General features: G+C 43.6%; 1 protein-coding gene across 1 annotated transcript in view; it reads right to left on the minus strand.

Moving 5' to 3' along the window:
- The window catches only part of LOC109537564 (basement membrane-specific heparan sulfate proteoglycan core protein), a gene marked incomplete in the record, with an annotated part of 87,023 nt that overhangs the window by 36,960 nt on the left and 33,188 nt on the right, over positions 1 to 16,875 (minus strand). The window contains 17 exon segments of the mRNA XM_048662479.1: positions 173 to 318; positions 371 to 700; positions 751 to 1,059; positions 1,115 to 1,350; positions 1,406 to 1,573; positions 1,631 to 1,870; positions 1,926 to 2,063; positions 2,341 to 2,568; positions 3,464 to 3,478; positions 3,617 to 3,676; positions 6,060 to 6,332; positions 9,036 to 9,263; positions 9,406 to 9,522; positions 9,673 to 9,804; positions 9,981 to 10,238; positions 13,204 to 13,338; positions 13,621 to 13,761. Coding sequence (XP_048518436.1) covers positions 173 to 318; positions 371 to 700; positions 751 to 1,059; positions 1,115 to 1,350; positions 1,406 to 1,573; positions 1,631 to 1,870; positions 1,926 to 2,063; positions 2,341 to 2,568; positions 3,464 to 3,478; positions 3,617 to 3,676; positions 6,060 to 6,332; positions 9,036 to 9,263; positions 9,406 to 9,522; positions 9,673 to 9,804; positions 9,981 to 10,238; positions 13,204 to 13,338; positions 13,621 to 13,699 — 3,092 coding nt within the window.

Here is a 16,875-nt window from a genome sequence, read left to right on the forward strand (position 1 = left end):
AGAACTGAACGGGTTCTGATGAGAACAGTGTAAGCGTTCAAGCAAACCACTTCTGAAGATGCAAGCCACTCGTGCTTGCGAAACGTCAAGAAGAATTTCTACCGAACGACGGCCTAAAAACCCATTAGACTCAAGGAATGGTCTCGAAAGTCTATCCTCTTTTGATACTTACTGATTGCTGGGACTTGTGTAAGGACACGGGCAGACTTGGCACTCCCTGCCATCAAAGTAGCTGCCTGGAGGGCACGTTTGAGGCTCCCTGTAGCACTGTCCCAGCCATTGGCCGGAGTTGTGTCGCACGTAGCCTTCGGCGCAGTTCTAAACAAAACGCCCATCAAACCTGCAGCCAGGGGGTCTTTTGCGTGCTTACCTCGCAGGAGGTTCCAGTGTATCCCACCGGGCACGAGCACTCTTCCACATAGTTGGCCACTCCCAGGCCGCTGTCCGGCACAGCTGCGGAGTCCATTTCGATGTTGGTCAGCGTGGTGTTGAGCAGGCCGTCGCTGCTGTAGGCCAGCTTGATGAGGATCTGGCTCACGTCCTCCAAGGCCATCATCACTTCTTCGCGCGACGCGGGCCGTGGGCGTTGACTGGCGGACTTGATCGTCCAATCACCATCGAAGAACCTCACCCGTTTTTCTTCGGCTTGGAATGGGGCTGGAGGGTCGCGCGATTCGTGCAGGAGCACGTAGTTGTTGCCCTGCAAACTCACGTCAGACCTTGCGCTATCCACACCTGCTAGTCCCCTACCGTTAGGATGACATCGGGGCCCTCCACGGGTCTGCCAGTGTTCCCATGTCGGACTGTGTACTTCAAGTAGCCTCCATAACTCTTCAGCTGGTTGCCGTGGTAGTTCTCGGGCAGGGCAAAGTATGGGACAACGTCTGGTTGGTTCAGCTCCGCATACTTGGGCAGCGAAGTCGCCACCCCATTCGCCCCAATGTTCCATAGCTGAGGCTCCACCCCCTTGTAGATGGGCTCATCCCGGATGTCCACCACTCCGGTGCGGGGGTCGATCCTCGCCCCCAGCAGCTTCAGGGCGTCGAAGGGCGGCTGGAACTGCAACACGCGTGTGTGATTGCTCGACTCCTACTTACTACTAGGGTCCGCTCACCTGGAATATGAACAAATCGGCCGATCTACAGCTGCTGCTGTGGCCGAAGCAGAAGCACTTGATGCATTCGTTCTCCACTCGGGCGTCCACGTTGAAATATCCAGCTGGGCAAAAGGCCTGGCGAGTCACCGTGAGGATGGTATCGGGGGAGGCGAACACCGTTTTAATGGCCGACAAAGCTTCGCAGGAGTAGGCGCCCTGGTCCTCGATCTGGATGTTTTCGCACGTCAAGGTTCCTGCAAACATCCCGAGTTGAGTGAGGGTGTCCGCAAAAAGCGTCCAGGGTGGTACCGAAGCCGTTTTCGCTGGTCATGCGGCACTTGGGGGGCACATGGTTCCAGTTCAGTCTCCACATGATCTGGGGAGTGGGCACCCCCACTGCTCTACAGGTGATGATGAACGTCTGGCCGGCAGCCAGCGTGATCATGCTGGGAGGGCCTTGAGCGATCACGGGGGCAGCTGCAACACCCCGCCAGAGTAAAAAGAGTGGACTTTGCCAGCAAAAAACCCACTTACTGCATCCGATCTCATCACTCTTATCGATACAGTCAGGGGCTCCATCGCAATGGAAAGTTCTGGGCACACATTGTCTGTCCCTGCAGGTGAACTGTTGGGCTCCACATTGGCCATCCGGCCCGGAAGCCTGGCAGAAGCGCTCATCTGAGCCATCGTCGCAATCATCCTGTCCATCGCACTTCCAGACGGCCGAGACGCACTTCTTGTTGTCGCACTTGAACTCGTTGGGCTCGCATTGTCCTGCGATTAGCAAATTGTTGCTGCAACTAGTTGGGGGTTGGGGAGGCGAACTTACTGCAGCGGATTTCATCGGAGCCGTCGCTGCAGTCGAAGTGGCCATCGCAGACTTTGTTGCGTGGAATGCAGTCTCCATTGGAACATGTGGACTCGTTGATGTAGCAATGGACTGGCGGTGGAATGTAGATTTCGGGAACTAGAAGAATGATTGAGAGGGTCAAAGAGTGCCTTTGGGTGTTTGAGTATTGGCACTCCAGGTACTCACCAGGGTGTCCCAAGGAGCAATGGGGAACAGATTTTAAAAATTAATGGAAATCCTGGGCTGCACCTGGATCTATTACCTGTGCCATGATAGAGAGTGTCCAGAGGCGCCCAGATGCCATACTTAAGTATGGAGGACTGTCCCTTTGGTCCTTTGCCGCCTTTCCGGACAAAGTTGGATCAACCCCCCGACTTTTAGCTGGAACGCTTACCTTTTTCCACATGCAGCTGGACGGAGATCTCAGCCCCAGGGGTTCCCAATGGGAAATCTTTGGCGACACACACATAAGTGCCCCCGTGTTCCAGCTTGATGTTGGGCATCTCCAAGCGGCCGTTGTTGTCTCTGGAGCCGGGCGGCAAAGGCGCCCCATTGGCCCGCTTCCACTCCACCCTGGCTCTGATTGGTCCCTCGTCGCGGCATTGGAACACCACCTCTTGATCTAGATGTCCATTATAATGAGTTAGACGGTGGGTCGTGATGCGTGCAAACTGTTAGTCTTGGTAGAATCATGTCAAAACACCCATGAATAACCCGAAAGTTTTTGGGAGGTTCCTCCAAAAAGCTGAATGGATTTTATACAGAGTGTTTGCTGTTAAGCTGCAACTCCGGCACTGTACAGTGGTTAGTTGGGTTTAATAATGGATTTTTTGCATTACTGCTTCAACAATGGCAGGAACAAATCCAATGGGAAATTTTAATAGAATTAACTGATTGTTATATGAATGACCGCCGCGGCAAACATCGCTTTTTCAACTTTTGCCCGCATGTATTTGTCTTTTTTGTATAATTTCCGCAAGGGAACGCAAAAACCGACCAGTTATTGCACAGTGAGGCTGTCCGAAAAAACAGTAACATGGACACATTTAAACTTTACTCCTCCCTTGATTCACTATTTACTGTCCTCCCTTAGTAAATAATAAAGAAGAAAATAGAAGCCACTTTTTGGGCTCCAAAAGTTTATTCTTCCTCGTAACACCGACTGCACTTTTGGTTCTACACCCCAACTATTTACTGAAGAGCTTCAAGCTGAAATAGAAGAATCGATTAAACTGCACAGAGCAGACCGAAATGAACCAGAAACCCGTGATTTTTCCGAACAACTGCTGTTTTTTTGGTGTTAATCGTCATGATAATAAAGCCTAAGTTTAACCTAAGGTTTTCATAATTCGCCCGAAGATGATACACACGTTTTTCAATCAGAAACTGGCTGCTTTTTGAGCCTGAACTCGCGAATGAGATTAAGGCAAATGATACAAAACATGGGAAATTATTCGATGATTTAGCCAAACAGCGGAGATGATTTTGCCCTCAATGGAGGAAAACCGTTTACTCACCAAGTCGATACCTGTCTGCTCCAGAAAACACATAGGACAAGACAAAAACAATTAGTTACATATACGGAAAGTGTTCAATCTTCTACATAAACTATGTTAGTTGGTGTAGAGAGTTTTTCTGAGGAGTGTTCAAATCGGGCTACAAATACTCACTTTCTTTGATGTTCTGTTGCGATGGGTAAGTGCGAAGTTGTAGACCATCGGCGCCAGCAGCTGCAAATGAAAATTTTAATTATAACAACGTTTTTTAAGTTGCAGAAAACGAGCCAGTGTGAGTGGTGTCAACTGTTGAAAAAGTGTTACTGGATGAGCTCAAACTGTTTGAAAACCAATACGGGTTTTAGTCGATTAGGCAGTATGAATGAAGGATTTAGTGATCGGTTAAAAAATTAATTTTAGTAGTTACTAAAACTTTTTAACAAATTAAACTGTAAGGTTTCAGCAAATTGCTCCAATTACACGCTTTCATACATGTGAAGTTGAAAACTCAAAAAGATGCTTCATTCAATCCTGCTGCTACTGTAAACCTCTGAAATCGATCGATGAATTATTTAAGTTAGATGACAACATGTGAGAATCGGCTTCTTTTCAAATGAAACTTCTGCTACTTCTGAAAGGGTAATTTTAAACTATTCTCCTCTTATTTTTGCAACAGTAAATTTTCGTCAAAAAATTCATATTTTGACTTGTAGTCCAAATCCGACATTCTACATTCTCAGATCAAATTTGAGCGCGTTCCAAACAAAAGTTAAGTTTGCCATCGCTTTAATGCTGCGAGCAAAAGAAATCATTCAGAAATCAGCATACGGCTTGAATCTGGATCTGACATTGCGGCGGACTATACTGAACATATCCAGCATCTAAAGTTGAAACTTCCATGAAAATCGAGCAAAAGACTAATTAGAAAAATCGTGTCGAAATCAAGTGATGTATTCCGATGTTTCCACCAAAGAAGCCCTGATAAGTAATACTTGGCTGCAATGTGGTCGATCATTTAGCCAACCTTTTGACAAATATCATTCTGACCCTTAAGGCAAGTTTATAATTCGACATGCATTTTCATTATGGATCAACTGCAGTGGGGGCTTTTTGAGGATTAAGGGATAGAAAATGGAGGAAAGGGCGCCGGCTTGCACAAAGCTGGTAAGGATGATTTCTAGCTTCGCAACTGAAGTTTTATGGATTCTTCTTTGTCTTTTCTTTCTTTTTTTTTGAAAACGGTAGATGGGAGCGCACCAAGAAATATCAACTGGGAACCAGTACACATTTCTGGTTTAGAAAATATCGTAGACCGAAATCTGGCCAGCAAAAGGCGATTTTAAAAGCCCCAAATTTTTTTGCTGTTTTAAATGGCTTAGAGTCAAATAATTTTTATATGTTTTATCTGGTTTTAAAGCCTCATTAATGCGCTATCAACGGGTGGGATTCATTTTGAAATCGGATGAAACCTGAAATTTTGGCGAATTTTTATTGCCATCGTAACCCGAATTGCTCAACTGTGTTCAGCATGGGGCTTAAACGGCAGGCATTCACCCCTCAACTTAAAATTTTCATCAAATTCACATGGAATCCATTGAAGCGAGTGTACGCAATAATTGATGCGAATTTCAATTGATTATTCAATTAGGATTCGACAGTTTTATGCAATTTTCAAATATTCACGTCTGTAAGGGCCTGAACAAGATTCTTCGATTTCCCTCGTAGCTCTCTTGGGGATTTACTGCCGAACAAACCAACCCACTTTTGAATCTATCTTGTCCATAAGGAGCGTCTTACGAAGGCAAAATTTCCGAAAAAAAATGTTTTTTGACCCAACAATTCTGCGGGTGAAACCCTAAGGATTTTAATAGATTGTCAAACGTGCTTTATTCTGGAAAACGAAGCTCTTTAGAGAAAAACCTTGCTCTTGATGAAATATTCAGCTAGTCCCCGTCTATGCGATAACGTTTTTTGCAGAAGCCTCCCATCAATGTTTTAGAGAAAATTCTTAAAAAAAACTTCCTTTTTTCCAATTTCCCGGATTCGAAGATTCTCTGAAGATTTAACCCACATAAAAGCCCATAGAGTTGTACAAAAAGGGCTTTCTTCCGAAGCTCATCAGGAAAATTTTTGGCAAAACAAACCAGCTCAGGTTGTCACGAATTTTACCCATATGGAGAACCTTACAAACTTTGAAAAACCGATTTTTCTTCCTGGAAAATTCAGCGGATCAAATATCTTTATGGCCCACTTTCACCCAATGGTGGTGCAGAAAAAGTGTCACTTTTCCCAAAATAACTCATCCTTGGGTACGTCGGAAGCTTTTAAAAAATATATATTCAATTGATTTAATTTAAATTAGTAAATTTGATTAAAGTTAGATGCCCAAAACTACCACTCGTCGGTTCCAAACCTACATGAGAACCCAACTTTGTATGTACAGTCTAATTCGTCGCTGATATCAAAAGGACAATCCACGTGTCCATCACACCTAAGCACCTGATTAATGCATGGCCCATTTTCACATCGAAACTCGCCTCGTTTACAGCCTGTGTTTAAAGTATGATAAACATGGTGCAGAGTGTCGTTTGCTCAGAACACTCAGCTTTGGACTTACCGCAGTTGGACTCATCAGAAGCGTCAGGACAGTTGACGCGTCCGTCGCATAGCTGGCTTCTGAGCACGCATTGATCCCCAGACAGACAGGAAACGTAGCCGAATGGACAGCTACGTGGACTCACTGTAGCTGGGGGCAAAGTGATTGGCTCTTGAGTGGTGGTAACGCAATTTGATTCGTCGGAATAATCACTACAGTCCGGACGTCCATTGCAACGCAAACGATTGTCTACACAATGCCCGTTTGAGCACTGGAACTCATGGCTGTAACAATCTACCAGAACAGAAACAAAAACAAACTGAAAACAAAAATGGTGCAGCATGCTGAAAATTAAGAAAAAACCTTAAAACAAAGTCAATAAATAAATGAATTAACTGAAGGAGAACGTGCCTCATACGTAAAACTAACTAACATAAAAAAAACTACTTTATGGACGAGGACACAACTTCGACAGGTCTAAGATATGTAAATCTCTTGCTCTAGATTCGGATTCTTCAACATCTAGCCACTGATTACGTCTAGGAACGAATTTTTCTACCTATTGGATCTGATCTACCATCTAAACTTGCCTGGGTATGCGTCGTCTATTTATCTCCAACTGGGCCCGATTGAAGCAAAATATTCCTGAGAAGGGCCGAAATTGTTCGAAACCTTCCTGTTATTCTACTAACTCAAAATACCCTGCGGGAGTTTGTCTTTTTGAAGGCCGATACGAGCATATCAATGTGTGTTTTCGTTTAAGATACGTTTTTGTGAAGAAACAGCTGCAATTTTGGTAAACCTCAATCATCATCAGCATCAAAAATGCCCTGAAGATGGTCCGATAGTCAGAAATCCGATACTTTCCTCATCAACAGCGCGAACATTTTCCGATTCACTCATAAACTCTGAAAGTTGCAGCTTTTGCTACGTCGCAGGAATTGATTTTTCGCATTGGCCGACATTGTTTCGTTATTTTGCGCAAAACTATCCAAATATATAAACTTAATTTGTAAAACCGCCTGTTGGTGGCAGAAAATTGAGACGTTCGCGGCTCATAAAATGAAAGTTCTTCTTTTTAATGCCCATACGGGCAAGTAGGTCCATATTTTTGCTTAGACGATACATTCCGGTAAAGAAACAGTCGTTATCTTGGCAAAAGTGGCTGATTTAAAAAACACTACCAAAAGTATCCTGAAGAGAGTAGAAATTCGAAACGTTCCCAATATACAGCTGGAACATTTGTCAATTTACTAGTTAACGTTGGAAGTTTCCCTTTTTGCCCGTTTGCAAAAAAAATTTTTTTTGCAATGTCAGGTGTTGATTCGTTATTTTGGGCAAAATTAGCCTGAGTTTTAACTCCCCCGCTGAAGGCTGAACACCCAAACTTTTGGGGTTTATAAAACCAACTTTTCTCTTTCCAACGCCGATATGGGCAAGTCCATAAATGGTTATGCTTAAAAAATGCATTTCTGTAGAGAAGCAGTTGCTACTTTGGCAAAAGCGCGTGATTTAAAAATAATCCTAAAAATACCCTGAAGGGGATGCAAATTCGAAACTTTCCAACTCTATAGCCCAAACCCTTCTCAATTTGTAGGTGGATTCGGGAAGATTCCTCTTTGGCCAGTTTAAGCGAAACAATTTTTTTAGTAAATTGGGGCCTTGTTCCGTTATTTTGCGCCCAAGCGCCCCATTTTAAACAACATTTCAACTCCCCCGCTGGTGCAAGAAAACCAGTACTTCTAGGGTTGGTAAAACCAACTTTTCTCTTTCCAACGCCGATATGGGCAAGTCCATAAATAGTTATGCTTAAAAAATGAATTTCTGTAGAGAAGCAGTTGCTACTTTGGCAAAAGCGCGTGATTTAAAAAAAATCCTAAAAATACCCTGAAGGGGATGCAAATTCGAAACTTTCCAAATCTATAGCCCAAACTCTTCTCAATTTGTAGCTGCACTCGGGAAGATTCCTCTTGGGCCAATTTGAGCGAAACAATTTTTTTAGTAAATTCGGGCCTTGTTCCGTTATTGTGCGCCCAAGCGCCCCATTTTAAACAACATTTCAACTCCCCCACTGGTGCAAGAAAACCCGTACTTCTGGGGTTGGTAAAACCAACTTTTCTCTTTCCAACGCCGATACGGGCAAGTCCATAAATGGTTATGCTTAAAAAATGCATTTCTGAAGAGAAGCAGTTGCTACTTTGGCAAAAGCGCGTGATTTAAAAAAAATCCTTAAAATACCCTGAAGGGGATGCAAATTCGAAACTTTCCAAATCTATAGCCCAAACCCTTCTCAATTTGTAGCTGGACTCGGGAAGATTCCTCTTTGGCCAGTTTGAGCGAAACAATTTTTTTAGTAAATTCGGGCCTTGTTCCGTTATTTTGCGCCGAAGCGCCCCATTTTAAACAACATTTCTAACTCCCCCGCTGGTGCAAGAAAACCAGTACCTCTGGGGTTGGTAAAATGAACCTTTCTTTGTCCGACGCCGATATCGGGAAGTCAGCAGGTGCTTTAGTTTATATGAGCCGCTTTTGTAAAGAAACCGTTGACTTGTTGACAAACCCGGGTGGTAAAACTGCCCCCAAAAATCCCCTGAGGAGGACAGAAATTCGAAACTTTCTAGGTTTGTAGCAGCAATATTCCCCCATAGAAAAACAGAATTTAAATCAATTTTGAGTAAAAATTCGCCACCAAGAAGAAAAATAGACGGCATACCACAAGCCAATGATCAATCGCAAAAAGTACATAGAACACTGATCTAGAAATGCGGTTCTAACCGAAGCAGTTTTGCTCGTCAGAAAAATCTTTGCAGTCGTAGACGTTGTCGCATTTGAGCGCCGTTTCGATGCATTCGGAACCATCCTCGCACTGGAACCATTGCGGTTCCAGACATGTCTCTGGCCGGCGCGGCCCGAAAATAACAGGTTTTCAAGTTTTCAAGTAATCAAGCATCGACAGCCATTTCCCCAGGCTGTAGGTGGGCCGAAAAAGCCACTTACCACATCCCTCCTCATCAGCCCCGTCCGAACATTGACGAATGCGATCGCAGCGCTGACTGTTTGGTAGGCAGGTGTTGTCTCTTTCGCATCTGAAGTCGTTGGACGCACAGTCCGAGCGGCTGCAGTTGGCCTCATCTGATCCATCCAAACAGTCGTAGACCTGGTTGCAGAGCTCGCTTGATGAAATGCAATGACCATCAGGGCAGCGGAACTGCGACGGCTGGCATTCTGTGGGAAAAACACATCAGACTTCAACTTGGACTTTTTGTAGGCAAAGCCCAGTTGAGTGCACTGAAAGCTTCATTGCACTGAAAGCTTCATCGCAATGATCGCAATGATCGCAATATCTACAGCCTAGTGAAGCCATTACCGCAGTTGTCTTCGTCTGCTTTATTAAAAGGACAATCAGCTGGGCCATCGCATCTGAAGTCCATGGAGATGCAGTGTCCATCGCCGCAGTTGAACTCATTTTCCCCGCACTGTTTGGCTGTTGGAAACGCATGAGATTAGATCCAGATCTAACTCAAGCATGCGGTTAAACAACTCTTTGCCAGGGTTAACAGACGGAATTGTCAACAGAGTAAGTGGGAGAGAGAAGAGCAAGCAAAACCACCACAAAAACCTCCAAAGTTCATACTTTGATTTTGCGATCCAGTCTCGGGACATCGGCTCTCATCCGCGCCATTCTGGCAGTCGTACTGGCCGTCGCATCTTTGGCTCATTGAAACGCACTCGCCATCCTTACAGTCAAACTGCTCCGGTCGGCAGCCTGATTCAAGCATCATTCACATTAATTCTTGGGGTTGGGGGGCGAACGCGAGCAACAACCCACAACCATTCAAAGGAAAGTCATCAAGCTCAGAAGAGTGTTAAGGCCAAAAGTCCCACTCGATTAGACTGCGGTTAAGACTCAGGGAGAGTCCAAAGCTTCCAAGCCCAACATACCGCAGTTCTCCTCATCAGAGCCATCAAGACAGTCCGCCAGGCCATCGCATCTGAGGCGCTCATCGACACAAAGGCCGCTAAGGCAACGGAACTCGCCAATCCGACAGTACTCGCAGCTTTCTTCATCAGTACCGTCTTCACAGTCGTACTGGCGGTCGCAACGCACTCCAGTGGTGCAACCCCCGTCCCGACAACGAATTTGACCGGGTAAACAGTGCTCTTCGGGCCTGGGGAGGGATTGTGGTGTTCTCGAAGGATCTGTGGAGAAACCAAGGCTCACTCACGGGCTCAGGGCTCTTCTCATTCACCTCTCAGCCAGTGGATTAGCAAATGCTTCAAGTGGGAGGAGTTAGACAAAATAGGGCTTGTGGTGGCAAGAATATACTTACTCTGTCCCAGGAGCAGGCAGATAATCTAAGTTCAAGCGAGAAGCTTCTTTGAGAATGCTTGCGGGTAATGTGAGCGAAACGAGCAGGAGCAGAAGAGGAAGGAGTTACATTATTAAGCTGTTGCCGATGGGAACCTGCCTCTGATCTTCCACTAACTGATGGGTATGGCATCTGCAGATTTGCCAGAAGGCCCGCAAAGTTCTGAGACGAATTGTCAACGCTTAAAGTGGCGAGGAGTAGGGAGGAAGAACCAAGAAAGATAATAGATAAACGTCAGTCCCGAAATAACCTGAAGATCAACAACGATTACCGCAACAAAAACCCCACGTTAAGCTAAAGTTTAAGTTTCTTCTGGCCGCGGGGTTGGATTGAAGCCACCCCATCACTTGCCTCTTCAATATCTTAACTAGTTGCAGATTCTTAATGGTTCTGCTGCAAAATCGAGGCAGAAACCCAATGAAAACTGGGAGCGAAAAGCCAAACAGTCGGTGGTTTAAAACGACTGCTCAGAATGCCTTGAAGATGATCCACATTCGAAACTTTTCACATGGATAGCCCAGACTTTTCTTAATTTATAGCTAAACTCTACAAGATTCAATTTTGGCCAGTTTGAAGAAAATATTTTCTTTTATAAAATGCAGGCCCTTTCTGGTCTTTTTGCGCAAAAGCGTCCACATTTAAACAAACGTTTTAAACTCCCCTGCTGGTGTAAGAAATCGAATACTTCTGGGGTTGATAAAACCAACTTTTCTTTTTCCGACGCCGATATGCGTAAGTCAACAGGTGCTTTAGTTTAGAAGAAACGTTCTTGTAAAAAAGCAGTTGCTATTTTGGAGTGTGTGATTTCAAAATTTCCCAAAAATTCCCTGAAGAGGACACAAATTCGAAACTTTTCATATCTATTGCCCCAACATTTCTGCATTTATTGCTAAACTCGCCAAGATCCCATTTTGGTTAGTTTGAGAGAAATGTATTTTTTAAGAACTTCAGGCGTTTGTTTCGTTAGTTTGAGCAAAAGTGTCCAAATTTCAGGACATTTATGAACTCGCCGGCTGGTCTAAAAAAATCAATGCTTCCGAGAATTATAAAACCAACTTTTCTCTGTTAGATGCCGATACGGGCAAGTCCACGTGTCTTTTTGTTTAAAAGAGACTTTCCTCTAAAGAAACCGTTCCTAATTTGGCAAGTGTGTGATTTCAAAAATTTCCCGAAAATTCCCTGAAGAGGATACAAATTCGAAATTTTTCATATCCATTGCCCCAACATTTCTGCATTTATTGCTAAACTCGTCAAGCTTCCATTTTGGTTAGTTCGCAAGAAATGTATTTTTTAGAAATTTTAGGCGTTTGTTTCGTCAGTTTGAGCAAAAGTGTCCAAATTTAAGGACACTTATGAACTCCCCGGTTGGTCTAAAAAAATCAATACCTTTGGGAATTATAAAACCAACTTTTCACTGTTAGATGCCGATAAGTGCAAGCCCACATGTCTTTTTGTTTAAAAGAGACATTCCTCTAAAGAAACCGTTCCTACTTTGGCAAGTGTGTGATTTTAAAAATTACCCAAAAATTCCCTGATGAGGATACAAATTCGAAACTTTTCATATCCATTACCCCAACATTTCTGCATTTATCGCTAAACTCGTCAAGCTTCCATTTTGGTTAGTTCGCAAGAAATGTATTTTTTAGAAACTTTAGGCGTTTGTTTCGTCAGTTTGAGCAAAAGTGTCCAAATTTAAGGACACTTATGAACTCTCCGGTTGGTCTAAAAAAATCAATACCTCTGGGAATTATAAAAGCAACTTTTCACTGTTAGATGCCGATACGGGCAAGTCCACATGTCTTTTTGTTTAAAAGATACCTTCCTCTAAAGAAACCGTTCCTACTTTGGCAAGTGTGTGATTTCAAAAGTTTCCCGAAAATACTCTGAAGGGGTACCAATTCGAAACTTTTCGCATCTATAGCCCAAACATTCCTCCACAACAAGTAAACTTTGCAAGATTGCATTTTGACCGGTTTGAAAAAAATCGGTTTTTTGCAAATTCAGGCCTTTGTTTCGCTATTTTGAGCAAAACTGTCCTAAAAAAAACATTTTTTAACTCCCCGGCCGGTGTGTGAAAATCGATACTTCTGGGGTTGATAAACCCAACTTTTCTTTTTCCCTTGCCCATATGGGCAAGTCAACAGGTTTGTTTAGTAGAGACGTTCTTGTAAAGAAACAGTTACTCTTGTTGGCAAAACTGGCTGATTTGAAACTGCTCCCAAAACCCCCGGAGGAGGGTGGAAATTCGAAACTTTCCAGGTCGGCAGCAGCAAAATTGCTCGATATATTCGCATACTGGACAAGAAAAATTAAATAACCGCGCTTCAAGTTCCAGGTAAACTGGGAAGAAAACTGCTGCATCATCTTCAAAAATTTGGTTGTTGTTGATCTTCTGGTTATTTTGGACTGTCGTCGAAAGGAATTTGGCCCTGACGTTTCCCTACCACACACGACCGGCATCTTCAGAGGTGTGTCGCCTCCGAGGCGACCACCTCAACCAAAGCGCTAAAAAGCCACAAACTTCGTTTAATCGAAAATTCTCTCTATAGAGGATCTTCTTGACTCTTCTGACCTCAGGGTCACAATGTAGAGATCTTTTGAGTCTTTTTTCTGACAGTTCTCCAGAAAAATCGAGGAGGAACCCAAACTGAAACAGGGAGCAAATAGCCGAAGAATCGATGACAATGATCTACAAGTGCTACGTGAATCAGCCAGGCTCAATGATCTGAAATAGTCCTCGGGGCAAGCTGGAAGAGAAAAAGCCTGAAACCGCAAAAGCCAAATCTAATACCCACCACTGCCGTAGGCGTCGCATCCAGCTTCATCAGAGAGATCTTGGCAATCTGGAAGACCATCGCAGCGATAAGCAGCAAGGACACAAAGACCGTCCAGGCAGGTGAATTCGCTAGAAGTGCAGCCCAGCTGCGCATCTGTGCATGAAGCGGTGCATTCGATAAGCCAGAATGGGTTAAAATGGTTCTATAGTTAGTCTAGGTCTATGGCTGGCGCTGGACTCAGCGCTTGAAACCGCCACCAACTCAGCAACAGCTCAAGCTAGCTATCAATCTATTTATCTATCTAGTCTAAAGCGCTTCTAAAGCTACAACACATTGAGAGTCAGCAGTGTTCATCTGGCTGAAACAGGGCGATCAATTGGGGCGCAGATTTCGAAACCAAAAAAATTTAAAAAAATTGAAAATGCTCACACATACCAGGCGCCGAAGTGGGGCAATTCTCCTCGTCACTATTATCATCGCAATCTTTTATTCCGTTACATCGCTTGTACCCCATAATACAAAACCCTTCGGAACACTTAAAGCCTCCATCCGGACAGTCCTGTGCTCCTAGACGAACTTTTGGAAGAAAAACCTATCAGAAATCGACCAGTTTCCCATCTCCCTCAACAAGACCGTGCGTGCAGTTAGTCTTCGTGCTTCTCTGTACAATGTGTGCAACTCCCCGGATGTTCTTCATCTATTTACAAACGCCCAGAAGAGTACCAAATTAGAGGCTTCAAGGCATCTGAGCGATCTCCCGACTCTGGTGGAAGCCTCTAATTTCATACACTCCTTCCACTTGAACATCCGGGACTTGATTGATTTGATGGTTGAGCCTTTGAGTAAACTCTRGTTGCACACTATCAGTCCCAAACATTCTCAAGGCGAACTTTTATCAGCAACTTGTGCAGGGAATGAATCTGGAAGAGTTGGGTTTTGGGGGTTTASAGTCTGCACCAACTGAGTGGGAAAACCACTAGGAAAGTTCATTAGCAAAGTTTCAACTGCAGGAGACTTCAAGTGGAGCAAGAGGCAAACCCCTACTCCAAAGCAGAAACTGGTAAGCTAAAAGACCTGCGCCAGTGTTGGCAGAAGAAGTCGCTCTATTCAATCTACACTGAACTTCAGAAGATAGCAGATTTTATAAAGGAATGGAGTCAAGAAGTGACTGAGGTTGCAACCTATGTGGAAGTCGCGCAGAGGACGTTAAGGTGTCCATCCATTCTTGCGTAATCTTGCTGAGTCTTCAGGAAAATCAGCTCTTCGAGATGGCAGTTTCAATCCTCCACTTCCAGCACGGTGCGTTCCTCCAAAGGTTCATTTGGATGATCAAACAAAACCCGCTGACATACAACACACAAGTGCAAGCAAAACGCCCGATTTTGATCGGTTTAACTGAAAAATTACCTTGATGAAGCTGAAAATTGATAAACCAAACGCAATTTGCCACGTGTTCATCACTTTTATCCTCACAGTCAACGGTAGCGTCACACACGCTGCTTTTGTTAACGCATTTAAGGCCGTCCTCGCACATCCAATCAGCGGCCCCGCATTCCACTGTGCGCTCTATTTCATGCAACATGCCAAAAGAACTCATTTTCTATGCATGCCAGTGTTAGTAGGTGGATGCGTGTGTTCTATTAGAGCATTAGAGGTTGAAGATGAACAACAGACAGAAGCTGAAGCAGCTGAAATGATGATGTGATGGGCCAACAGTCAGATGATGGTAGAACAAGGTGGCGAAGAAGAGCAAGGACAGTTCACTGGATCGATTAGATCGTTGGACTCAGAAGGACAGTCACAAATCGGCCGGAAACACACTGAAATGAGTCTCCCCACATGGACGAAGTGGTTGGGAGAAGAGCCTTACCAAGACAATCGTACTCGTCGGTTTCGTCGAAACAGTCAAATATGAGGTTGCATCGCTTATCCTCCGAGACACATTGGCCATTCTTACACCTAAATTCCGTGGTATTGCATGAGGTTGCTGCAGTCGAATGGAGAAAATCAGAATTCAATCGCCTTTACCAGGCCGGAGTCAACCGCATGGGGCTCCACAGACAGTTTAAGAGCCTCATGCGGTCGCTCTGATCTTAACCTAATCAATGGTAACTAGTGCTGTTTTTGAGGCGATTAGCGTTTTTGTTCAGTTTTTTCAAGTTTCCTAATTTCGTGAATGAACCGAGTATTTTCATGACTAATCAGCGTGTTCCTTATCACTTAACGAGATTCAGTAAGGAGATTTTTCTCATGTTTTTTGAGGCGAAGCATTTTGTGCAACTGCATTTTTTGAGCCAAGTTTGCACACATTTGGAAAATCGCTTTTCAGTTGGAGACTCTCAAAACTTGACGGCTTGTGATCGTTTATTGAGATTTTTGTGCCTTCGACTGAAGCGTTTTTCGCTAAATTTTGGCAGTTGGGCTCATTTACCTGTTTCGGACTGAGAATTATGGATGGAAATTGAGTTTCCCTGGAGAAATTTCCCTTCTTGGATGATACTTTTTCAAGTATTTCACAGTTTTAWTTTGYYCGCGGGTGGAGGTTYACATTTTTAAACACAGGCTCGTTTGATTAGGGAAAAAYAGCTTTTCAAGGTAGATTTTGGAAATTTTTCAAAATACAACGGGTTGCAGGAATTGAATGAAACTTTTTCCCGTTGAGCTCCGGGCATCGGYAAAWAACGTAAAAAATTTTGATAATTTGYTTTGCCCAGGGGAGGCGCAATGCATTTTKWTACACAACCAAACCTGGGTGTTTGYCAAAGGAAAATGAGTTTTTGGGGAGAATTTTAAAATTTCGCACAATTAATTGGCCGATGGGAATTGCATGAAACTTTTCGCATATTAAGCGACAGTCACCTTCTATAAACGTTGAAAATTTTCCAATAGTTTCTTGTCCAGGGGCGGAGTTAAGAATTTTTAGAGCAAACTCGTTTGATTTGAACAAACATTTTTCCAGGAAGAATTCAACATTTTCGCAAAATTTCATTAGTTGTCGCAATTGCATGGAATATTTCATATATCAAGCAAAATATATCTTCTGTAAACGTGGAAAATGTCACAATTCCGCCTTGTTCCGGGGAGGAGTTTAGCAATTTTAGACACAAACGCGTTTGACTTAGGAATATCAGTGAGTTTTTCAGGAAGAATTTTCACTTTTTGCAAAATTCAATGGTTTCCGGAAATTGAATTCTTCTTTGCGTACTTTGAGCGCAAGGTTTCTTCGATAAATCTGGAAAATTGCCGAAATTGGTCGTGCCCAAAAGTGGAGTTATGCATTTTTAGTGGCAGACTTGAGATTGGTTTAGGAAAATTACATTTTCGGAAGACTAAATTTTTTTCATGGTTCATAAGAATCGAACGATTTTTGTTCCATAGTGAGCTACAGGGATTTGCTATAAATCGGGAAAATTTCACAACTTTGTCTTGTTCAGGGGCGGAATTACGAATTTTTAAAGACCGCCATGTTTGACATCAGAAACGTAAGATTTTCAAAATTTATCAAAAAAAAACCGCGGGTAGGAATTGAACAAAACTCTTCGCACATTAAGCACAAGGCATCTACTAGAAATCGTGAAGATTTCACATTTTTGCAATGTCCGGAGGCGCAGTTATGAATTTTTAGAACCAGGCTGTTTCATTTAGAAAAGTGAGTTTTTGCGGAAGTAACTTAAAATTATGCAAATTTTA

Source organism: Dendroctonus ponderosae, unplaced genomic scaffold (genome assembly GCF_020466585.1).
Source record: "Dendroctonus ponderosae isolate FM_Combo_2020 unplaced genomic scaffold, Dpon_F_20191213v2 Dpon_F_20191213_11, whole genome shotgun sequence".
In the NCBI taxonomy this organism is placed as follows: domain Eukaryota; kingdom Metazoa; phylum Arthropoda; class Insecta; order Coleoptera; family Curculionidae; genus Dendroctonus; species Dendroctonus ponderosae.